Source organism: Capsicum annuum, chromosome 9, assembly GCF_002878395.1.
Source record: "Capsicum annuum cultivar UCD-10X-F1 chromosome 9, UCD10Xv1.1, whole genome shotgun sequence".
NCBI lineage: Eukaryota > Viridiplantae > Streptophyta > Magnoliopsida > Solanales > Solanaceae > Capsicum > Capsicum annuum.
This window is the reverse complement of record NC_061119.1, coordinates 47,031,158-47,042,276: the sequence shown is the minus strand read 5'-3', so window position 1 is coordinate 47,042,276 and position 11,119 is coordinate 47,031,158. Positions and strand designations below refer to the sequence as shown.

At 32.4% G+C, this 11,119-nt stretch overlaps 1 protein-coding gene across 1 annotated transcript; it reads right to left on the bottom strand.

Annotated features, from left to right (window-relative positions):
• Nucleotides 1-6,603: 6,603 nt before the first annotated feature.
• LOC107842855 (universal stress protein PHOS32) lies at nt 6,604-9,706 on the bottom strand. Its single transcript, XM_016686892.2, has 4 exons — nt 9,385-9,706; nt 9,047-9,156; nt 8,831-8,949; nt 6,604-6,855 (listed from the first exon to the last, which is right to left on the bottom strand). The coding sequence occupies exons 1-4, from the start codon at nt 9,557-9,559 to the stop codon at nt 6,765-6,767; spliced, it is 495 nt and encodes a 164-aa protein (XP_016542378.1). The 5' UTR covers nt 9,560-9,706; the 3' UTR covers nt 6,604-6,764.
• Between the last annotated feature and the right edge of the window lie 1,413 nt (nt 9,707-11,119).

Below are 11,119 nucleotides of genomic sequence, written 5' to 3'. Positions count from 1 at the left end.
GATTATTAATCTGTTGCATCAAAATTGTAATCTGATGGTTTCTCTGGTGCATCAGATGGTTGATCTGTTGCATTATATGATGAATCTGTTACATCAGATGGTCAATATGTTACACCAGATGGGTAATCTGCCGGAGGAAATAGTAGCACGATTTTGTTAAACAAAAAATAGCAATTTTACTACTTTTACCAAGAACAAGAACAGAACAAATCAAACCAAACTGTCCTTTTATTTTTATAAACACAAACAATAAAAAACGAACTTTAAAAAAATGCAACAAAAAAAAATGTAACAAACAACAATATATCATAATTCACTTCGAAAAGAGAAGAGAAGAAATACCAGAAATTAGGATTTTATTCAGACCGCATTTCAAATTAGTGCAACAAATATTGAAATTGTTAACCAATACTATAAGAGAAATTGGCTCAAGTTCCTCATTTTCTTCAAACTAAAAAGGCCATAAATTTTTACTTGTGAAAGATTAAAAGGACCGATGAAGAATTCGAAGCTGTTATGGCCGGAGAGCAAGGCTGTCACGTCGATTGAAGTCGAAAAGAAACTGAAATTCCAACTATTTATAGTCGGATATTGAAGTCGCCGAGGATTGAAATAAGAAATTTACAGAACAGTTGGTTGGAAGAGAGTTGAGAGAAGCTGTCGAGAGAGGGATGAGAGACAGGTTGATTGAATTGAAGAGGGGAACTCGAAGCTCAACTATTTGTCGTCGGAGGTTAAAGGGAGAAATTTTGCAAAACTGTTGGTTGGGAGAGAGTTGAGAGAAGCTGTCGAGAGAGAGAAGAGAGTGGTTGATTTAGATTGAAAAGGGTGTGGGTTGGGTTGATTTGTATTTTTGAAAAGATTAGAAAGTTTTGAAAATATTAATCAAGTCCACAATTAACTTGATCAAGTTTTCTAATAATGTTTGACCCTATCTGTTGGTCAATGTCACCAATCATTCATTAAAGACTTAAAAGACACCTATTCTTCAATTTTCTTGGTATATACATGGTATAAATTTTATATATAACATACTTTGTATATTTCTATTATAAATATCATACTTTATATATTTATAGGTATAAATATAAATTAGCAGTAAAATAGTGTCTTAAATAAGGGAGAAAATTAAAGAGTTAATACAAAAAAATGACCATAAACTTGACACCAAATTATAACTTTGTCCTTGAACTTTGACAGTGCACAAATATAACCTTTAACTATTCAATACTGCACAAATATGACCTCCAATCCTACGTGGCAAAACGCGTGTTCAACAAGCAAAACTGGGCGCGTCCAGCTTAAAATCTAAGGGCATAATACATAAATATGACCTTAAACTTTGACAGTGCACAAATATGACCTTTAACTATTCAAAACTGCACAAATATGACCTTTAAATGACTCTTCATTATTATTTTTTCATTATTTTCGGCTCAAAGATGAAAATGGCATCTAATTTCTTTTGTCATTTCGAAAAAAGAGCAATATTGAAGATTTATTAATTAGGCGGGTCAGCCTCATACGAAAAAAATCGAGCGGATATGTATATATATTATAAAGCAGAGGACGAATTTAAGTTATATAATATATCTAAATATTATTTATTTAAATATTAAATTAAAGATGAAACTATACTAATAATAATAAAAAATTATAGTTTTAATAAAACGTTATTAAATTAATGTTATTAACGATAGTAGTAGTAGTATATTAAACTAATGTTATCAAATTAACGTAATTAAAATGTTATTAAATTAGCGTTATTAAAACGTTATTAAATTAACGAGGGCCGGACCTACGTGGTTGCCATGGGTTCCACCCGAACCCACTCGGTAAAATAATTACGTTGTATATATAAAAGATAGAAAATGTATATTTATGTACGTATATTAATGTTGAACCACATGAAACAAGGCACTTAGATAGCCTAGTGGTGTTATTTGCTCTTCTTAGACGCTTCCTTCAGCCTACTGTGCGGGTTCGATCCCTGCTAGTGGCTGTTTTTTTTAATTAAAAAAAGTTAGGTGTTGCTGCTATAGAAATAAATAAGTGAATAAATAAAATAATAATAATAATTTTTTAAAATTAAAAAAAGGTTAGGTGCTGGTACTATAGAAATAAAAAAAATATTATAATAATAATAATAATAATAATAATAAAAACGACGTCGTTTTAACACAAAAAGTAAAACTTTGACAGTGCACAAATATGACCTTTCACTATTCAAAACTGCACAAATATGATCTCTCTCCAAGTCAGCCCTTTTAACGACATGGCACTGTGTGATTGGATTACCTTTCCACGTAGGCGCGAGTGAGACTCACGCATGGGGTTGCATAATCGGAGGTCATATTTGTTCAGGTTTTGAATCGTTAAAGGTTCTATTTGTGCACTATTAAAGTTTAAGGTCAAAGTTATAATTTGATGTCAAGTTTAGGGTCATTTTTATGTATTAACTCAAAATTAAATAAGAGATAAAAATAATGATGAGAGAGAAAAAGATATATATATTAATTAGGATAACATTAAATTTGAAATTATAATTATCTTATTCTTTAAAGCTGTTATATACATAATATTGAAAAAGTAATGTTATAAGGAGAGTTTTATGTAAAAATTTAAAAGATTGGAGTTGTATGTAATAATAATAAAAGTTGAAAAATTGTGAAAACAACAAAAACTTGTTTTCCCTTTTCAGAAAAAATTTTCGAAATTATTTTTCGAATTTTTATGGCCAAATACCACAATTTCTAATTCCAAAAAATTTTTCCGAAAAAATTTCCATGGCCAAACGGCCCTTAATAAGTCCAAATGACGCGTCATTTTCATGATTTCTCTTTTAATACCAGGAAAACTTTATTTAATGTTGCCGTTTAAACGTCACCAAACCGTAGCAGCCAATTTAATGCTTTTAGATCTATTTGGATAGACTTATGATTATAACTTATAAATATATGTTAGGAATCAACTCCAGGCGTCTAGATTATTTTTATTATTTAACTTAAAAATAAATATTTAAACATATTTTCTTTATCTTACTCAAACATTACATAAAAAAAAATGGAAATAAAATTAAGCCAATTCATCATCGCTCTGTGTGATTTCAACAGGCATATTTTAATGGCTATTGCCTTCAAATTAAAAACTGATCATATGTCAGAGATTGCCACGTGGGGATGCTAGGTCATCAACTTGATCCATTAATTCAAGCAAATTGGTGTATATTGTTAACTTGTAAATATTTCCGAGTATATGAGCAGAACTAAAAATTTGAAAAGTTCAATCATCCACATGAGTGACAATGTTAAAAAGGTTAGATCCTATCCGTCAAAGAGTTGATAATTGTTTATGTGAGATTACCAATCTCAAGAATTCTAATCCAACAACTGTAAAAGAACCCCCTAGTTGTGGTTTTTTTAGGGTAAAGAATTACAAATATCCTCAAAATATGTGAAATAAAATAATTTTGTTCTATGATTACTTTTCCAATTGTTATCAAAATGAAGGGGTTGGTAAAAGTGGATGGATAGTAAAAGAAAAAAAAGTTGAATTTGCACTTGAATTTTGCAAATGGTATAAAATTTTCCCATTAAATGTTGCTGTTAGAAGGAGGAGCACCTTATTATTTTTCGTAGTTCAGTGGTCAAGACGTAGATTGACTTTTTTGCTCCTTAGGAAAGGTGATAGAGCGCTATGTAAAGACTGTAAAGTCGTACCTAGCGAGAATCTTTCGACTCAACATAGGTTATTGGTGATGGACTTGATAATTTATAAGGGCAGAAAGAAGAGGAGTGTGGAGGCTCGGTTCAGGATTAAGTGGAATAGCTTGACTTTGGCTAGTACTTTGGATATAGGGGAGAAGTTGAAGAGTAGGGGGGGCTTGAGAGAGTAGATGGGATATGGATAGTATGTGGGAGACGACTGCCAGTTGCATTAGGGAGACCGCTAGAGAGGTGTTGAGTGTCTCGAGGACGATCTGGTAAGCATCGAAGAGACTGGTGGCGGAATGAATAGGTTAAGAGGAAGGTGGAGTCTAAGAAGGTGGCTTATGCTAAGTTGATTGAGAGCAAGGATGATGACGAGTAACAGACGAATAAGAAGGAGTATAAGGTAGCTAAAAGAGAGACTAAGTTAGCGATTACCGCGGCTAAGACAACAACTTTTGAAAGCTTGTATGCCGCTTTAGAGGAGAAAGACGGGGATAAGAAGTTGTATAGGCTTGCTAAGGCCAGGGAGCGGAGAGCTCGTGACCTTAACCAAGTGAAGTGCATCAAGGGAGAGGATGGTACAGTGTTGGTTGAGGATGTCCTCATTAGGAAGAGGTGGTAGTCCTATTTTCATAAACTCTTGAACGACGAGGTACACAAAGGTTTCATGTTGGAAGAGTTGGAGAAGTTTGAGGAGTGTCGCGATTATAATTATTGTAGGCGTATTAAGGTTAAGTAGGTCAAGGAGGGTATTAGCAGGATGCGTCGGGGTAGGGCGATAAGGCCAGATGAGATCACAGTGAATTTTTGAAAGAATACTAGCGGAACAGGTTGACTAAGTTGTTTAACATCATTTTTAGGGTAGCGAAGATGCCTGAAGTGTGGAGTTGGAGTACGATGATTCCATTATATAAGAACAAGAGAGACATCTAGAGTTGCAACAACTATAGAGGGATTAAGTTGTTGAGTCATACTATGAAGGTTTGGGAAAGGGTGGTAGAGTTGAAACTGAGAAGGATCGTGACTATCTTTGAGAATCAATTTGGTTTTATGCCAGGCCGTTCAACTCCTGAGGCCATTCACCTTGTGAGAAGATTAGTAGAGCAGTTTCAGAGAGGAAGAAGGACTTGCACATGGTGTTTATTGATCGTGAGAAGCCATATGATAGAGTTTCCAAGGAGATTCTGTGGAGGTACTTGGAGGCTAGAGGAGTGCCCGTGACGTAAGTTAGCTCTATTCGGGACATGTATGATAGCGCAAAGACTCGTGTGAGGACGGTAGGTGGAGATTCGGTGCATTTTTTAATTTTGATAGGGTTGCACCAGGGATCGACTCTTAGCCCTTTTTTATTTGCCTTAGTGATGGATATTTTGACACGACATATTCAAAGGGGGTGCCTTGGTGTATGTTATTTGCCGATAATGTGGTATTGATTGACGAGATATGAGAAAGAGTTAATGATAAGTTGGAGATTTGGAGACAGATCATTGAGTCTAAAGGATTTTGTTTGAGTAGGATCAAGACAAAGTACTTGGAGTATAAGTTTAACGATGTGTCGCAGGAGGTGGACGTGACTGTGAAACTGGACTCTCAGGCCATTCAGAAGATAGAGAGTTTCAAGTATCTGGGTCTATGATTCAGGGCAATGGAAAGATTGACGAGGATGTCACATATCGTATTGGAGCAGAGTGATTGAAATGGAAGCTCGCTTAGGGAGTTTTATGTGATAAGAAGGTGTCCCCGAAACTTAAAGGTAAGTTCTACAAAGTGGCAGTTCGACCGGCTATATTGTATAAACGGAGTGTTGGCCAGTTAAGAACTCTCACATCTAAAAGTAAAAGGTGACGGATATGAGGATGTTGTGATGGATGTGTGGTCATACTAGGAAAGATAGGGTGAGGAATGAGATTATTTGGGAGAAGGTAGGAGTTGCTTCGGTGGAAGACAAGAAGCGAGAAGTAAAGTTACGTTGGTTCAGGCATGTGATTAGGAAGGGTTCTGATGCTCCAGTGCGGAGGTGTGAGACACTGGCTATGGATGATTTTAAGCGGGGTAGAGGTAGGCCAAAGAAATATTGGAGGGAGGTGATTAATCATGATATGGAGCAGTTACAGCTTATGAGGACATGATTCTTGATAGGAAGGTGTGGAGGATGCGAATTAGGGTAGAGGATTAGGGGGTGGGAGTGTGTCGGCTACACTAGGGAGGCATTCTTTATTTGTGTCTGAAGTTTCTTGTTCGTGGATTAAGTGTTGTCTATGGTTTCGGATATATAGTTTTTAATAGTATCTTGTGGCTTTAGTATTATCTTGTGACTGGCGTTGTTAGTTTATTTTGCCTGTACAAGTTTATGCATTTGTGCTTTGTGTTTGCTATACTGTATTGATTCTAAGCCGGGGGTCTATCGAAAACAGTCTCTCTACTTCACCTGAGATAGTGGTATGATCTGCATACACTCTACCCTCTCCAAACCCAATTAGATAGGAATACACTGGGTATGTTGGGTATGTTGTTGCTGTAAAATGTTGCTGTTAGCCTGGCCACAAGGACTTAAATCAAGCAACTGTGGTAAGGTAGAAGGAAAAAGACTCTTTTCTACTGGATAGTAGAATTGTTCTTTTCTTATCATTACTCTTTAAAGAAACTTTTTTTTTTCAATTCTACCTTTTTAGATGGTCGTATTTCACAATACACCTGAGCTAATCCATAAAGATAATTGCCAGCTCGTACCAGTACATTAGTTCTATCCAGAAAACTTTACACTTCCGATTTTTTTTGTTTATAGAAGTGGAAATAACAAAGGGGCAAAGCAAGGGAGAGTACTAGAGAGCAGAAATAACATATAGTCATAGACCAAACAAATTATAGTAAACCATCAATCTCTCAACAGTAATTGAAACCAGAAACAAGATGTCTTATTTAGCATTGAAATGTAAGGAAATCGTCATCATAAGAGAGAAATTACAACATGTAAAAAAGCCTTCATGTTATTCGAAACTGGTATCATATTCATAAGTATCATTTGTCACTCATATACAATAAAACAAAACTTGATCAGTGCTTGTGAAAATCTGGATCCTTAACAACAGTCACAGGGCAGGTAGCAACAGACAATACATAGTTGGTCACACTTCCCAAGAATATCCTGTTTCACCAAGAAAGAGGTATCCAAATATTAGTGACAATACTACTTCAATGCTACCAAAGATGGCCCGTCGGCATAACTTAACCTCAAAAGTTAATAGAAAAAATTAGGTAGGAGATGATAAAAAAGTCTTTAAATTAAAAATGGTACAACTTTGACCTGCTAACGTCAAAATTTCGTTTAAATTATGATTAAGTTAATTGGTGTGTAAAGTGTAATTTTTAAAAACTTTTAAATTTTTTAAAAGTTCTCCAGCTCCAAATTTAAATTTTAGAATTTCCGCCCTTTTCTTATCTTTCAATCTTTTTTTTTTTAATTTCTCTCTCTAAATTGCTTTTTCCCATCTTTTTCTTCTTACTAATTATTTTTCCCTCTAGATTTTTCTCTTCTTCCATGTTCTCTTTTTTTTCTTTCTCTTTTTATTTCGTTCTCCTTTCTTTTTTAATTTTTATGGACTATTTTTAAAAGAAAATTGATAAGTTTAAAAAGAAATATTTTGATTTCTTTTAAAAATGAATGAAGAAATAATTCAGCAAATTCAGCAACTACGAGAGTTGCTTCAGCAACTATAGTAATTGCTGCAACAACTACTCTTAGTTGTTCTGTTACAACAATTATCGAAATTGCTGCAGCAACTATTGAAATCATTGCAGTAACTTCGACTATTGTTGAAGCAATTTCGATACTTACTTAATTTCTGAAAAAAAAATCTGATTGGAGGAGGAGCCCACGAAAAATTAATATTTGTGATAAAAATGAAGATGGTGGTGTTGGTAGTGACGTCGAATGAGAAGACGACATTTATTGTGGTGTTGATAGCGATGATGGTGGAGGAGAAAGAAGAAAAATAGGTGATAGTTATGTAGAGGAAGGAAATAATGGTGAATCTGAAAAAGATAACAATGGTAGTGATAGTGATAGTAGAGGAAGAGGAGGTGGCGGCGGCGGCAACAAAAAGGATGTGGTGGAGTGGTGGTGATAGTGTAGGAATCTTTGTGTAAATATGGTGTAGAGATCTTTGTGTAAATAATAAAACTTAAAGATTTTAAAATTAATGTCATTAACACTAATCTTAAAATTGTCACCTTTACTCAATATTTAAAACTTATGTCACTCGTTTTTAGTTTTAAAATATTTTTGTTACCCTTAATTCAATTTGTCCAAATTAATAATAAGAGAAAAGATTGCCCAAATCAAGACAAACAAATCACCGATCTATATTCCTCAATTAATAGGAAACTCCAGTAACTCCAACACCCCCACTCCTGGGTCTTCACATTCGGGCCAACTAAAGCATGGATCGAGATTTTAAAAAGGGGTGAACTTGATTTTACTATCATAAAAAATAGTATAAATAACATAAATATCAATCTTATTGAAAGTAATTACACTCTCTCTCACTTTTTTAATTACTTTACCTTCTCTCCTTATTAATATATATAATATAGCTGACATATACATAACATTTTGTGTATATGTTGGAATTTTTGTAATATATTTAGAGTGTTGGAATTTTTTGAAATATTGAAAATATAAGTTATGTATTTATGTAATTTTTTTTGTAAAAAATATAATATTTGAATCTAACACAATCCGAAAGATAGCTCATGGAGAATTATCTAAAATCATGTAAACAAATGAAACGTCCATTTTCTAATTAGCCTGGGATTCTAACCCAATCTAACAAGTACCAACAAAAGTTGTGCTTAGAGGAATAGCTCTCTCAATCAAAGATCTTGAGGTTGTGGATATGAAAAGAATCCAACACTTCCCTCTTAAATAAACTTTATGTTAATGCGATTCAAATTAGTCAGAATTTCAATATAAATATTCAATATCAGATACTATGTGGAAAAAAAATGACAGCAAAACTACTTGAATGAGAAAAAGAAAAGATCAGATTTTAGCTAGTTAGCAAAAAAGAACCAAAGAAGAAATGGTGTTTCTTATGGACAGAGTAATGAAAAAGAAATACCTTTGGAGGGTACTGAGGCCTCTGCTCCCCATAACCAAAGAATTCAACTTCAGATCTTCCACAGCTTCACACAGTTTCTCCCTAGCATCTCCCCAATATAGTTTAACAACAACTTTTATCTATACAAAAAGATCAAATGAAAAAAAAAATTAAAATTATCAACAAAAAAAAAAAAAAAACACTATGAAAATGGTGGATGATTGAATGAAAATTAACCTCTTTCTGCCTAGTAACAGTATCAAGCAAATCAAGAACTTCAATATCAGTCTCCACATCATATTTCTGCAACACTTCAGCCTCCCTAAATTCCACCAGTGGAATTAAAGCTAACGAAACAAAACAAAAAAAAATCAAATCAAATTATTAACACCTTGATCCACAACAATTTAATTAATTTCATATTAAAATCAGCTCACCTAAAAGATAACTACAAATTACAAGTACATAAGTCACACCATGGATTTATTTTCTTTGTGCGTTGTTTATGTGCTAGTTAATCCACAATATTTCCGTAACAAATTAAAAGAAGAGAAGAAATAAAAACTTTGACTTACGAGAACCAGATTGAGCCCAGAGTTTATTACGTGACTCATCAGAAGAATGGTTCTTGATGTGGATGATGTAAAAGGTGTCACCTTTATCAGCCAAGTTATCAATAGCCCATTTTAGAGCTGTTTTGCTGCTCTTTGAGAAATCCATTGCCACACCAATTGTCCTGTCTTTCACCATTTTTGCTTACTGATTTGTTATTCTTTCTTCTTTGGGTTTTCTCCTTGTATAATTAATAGCAAAAGAAATACAGAGCACCTTATTCCGTGTGAAAACTTAGTAGTACAAGATACGCGTTAAGGCAAAAAAAAGAGAATTACTTCCCTCTGTCGAATTTTTTTTATTTTATGCGAATAACAATTATATAATTAGGACTCGTTTCACCAATAGTATTTACCATACCTCAGAATACATTCTTACGTTATTTGAAATATTTATTTAGCCATAAATAAATCAAATGCAACTTAAAGTTGTATTTGAGAATTTTATATTTGATTTCACTTTTCTCACCTTTAATTTTTTTAAAAAAAATAATTTTTTATTTTCATAAAATAGCCACATTTTCATAATATTCTAAATTTTTTAAAATGTAAAAAAATATATATTTGAGTTCTAAATATTAACTCTAAATACTATGACCAATATAATTTCAATTCTATTTTCAACTTTAAAATTTTTAAATAAAGTAAATACACTTTTCATGGTTAAACGCCTACATAGAAATTACTTTAAAATATTATATATCATAATAATTTATAATTTAAAATAAATATAACTGAAATTGTTAAATCTTAAGATTTTAAAGAAGTCACATGATATTCCCTTCAACCATCTTTACTTGTACATATTACTAAAACTAGATATCTATTAATGTTTCTCCAGTTTAAAAAATTAATGAATAATTTATTAGTTATATTTATTTTAATTTGATATTAAATATTATTCATCATATAATATATTTTTAAACTATTAAATTTATTATATTTAAAATATAATATGATAAAATTACGTTAATTATTTATAATTTTTTAACATGCGTTGCACAAATTTTATGGATGTAGAGCCCGTTTGGATAAGCTGAAAAAAGTGAATTTTAAAAAGCTCTTTAAAAGTATTTTTGAAAGTGCTGAAACTTATTTTAAAAATAAGCAGTTACGTGTTTGGATAAAAATGTTGGAACTGAAAAAAAGTTGTTGATTTGTTTGGTAAGCAAGTGCTGTTAAGCAAAATTTTTTATCAAAATGTCTGAAATACCCTTAAAGTTGTTACCAATATGTAGAGTTGATTATTATTAATTTTTATTTCTAAAATGATTCAAATTAAGATTTATATATATACTTTAGTTCGTCCCCCGCCTCGCTAATTTTCATAAAACGAAGAATCTGGTATAGAAGCTAGTAGGGGTGTTCATGGTTTGGTTAAAAACCAAACCGAACCGCGAACCAAACCAAACCGATTAAAAAACCGACATTTGGTTTGGTTTGGTTTGGTTTTAAATTTTAAAATCCGATACTTATGTGGTTTAGTTTTGGTTTTACTCTAAAAGAACCGATAAAATAATTAAACCGAACCGATATATATATATATATATATATATTATTTATATATTATTAATGAATAAAAAATAATTATTTGTTACATTTTAAATTTTAATCATGAATTTAACTTTAACCGCAACACTTTTAGTCATATGTCTCCATCTAGTTGACAGGACGTTATGAGATTCTAAATGATTTTCGC

Excerpts from the sequence above, each read along its gene's own strand:
- LOC107842855 (XM_016686892.2), bottom strand. The coding sequence starts at position 9,559 with ATGGTGAAAGACAGGACAATTGGTGTGGCAATGGATTTCTCAAAGAGC. Across the intron at positions 9,157-9,384 it reads CTGGGCTCAATCTGGTTCTC|CTTTAATTCCACTGGTGGAA; the intron begins GTAAGTCAAAGT and ends TTGTTTCGTTAG. Across the intron at positions 6,856-8,830 it reads GGCCTCAGTACCCTCCAAAG|GATATTCTTGGGAAGTGTGA; the intron begins GTATTTCTTTTT and ends TTGGTGAAACAG.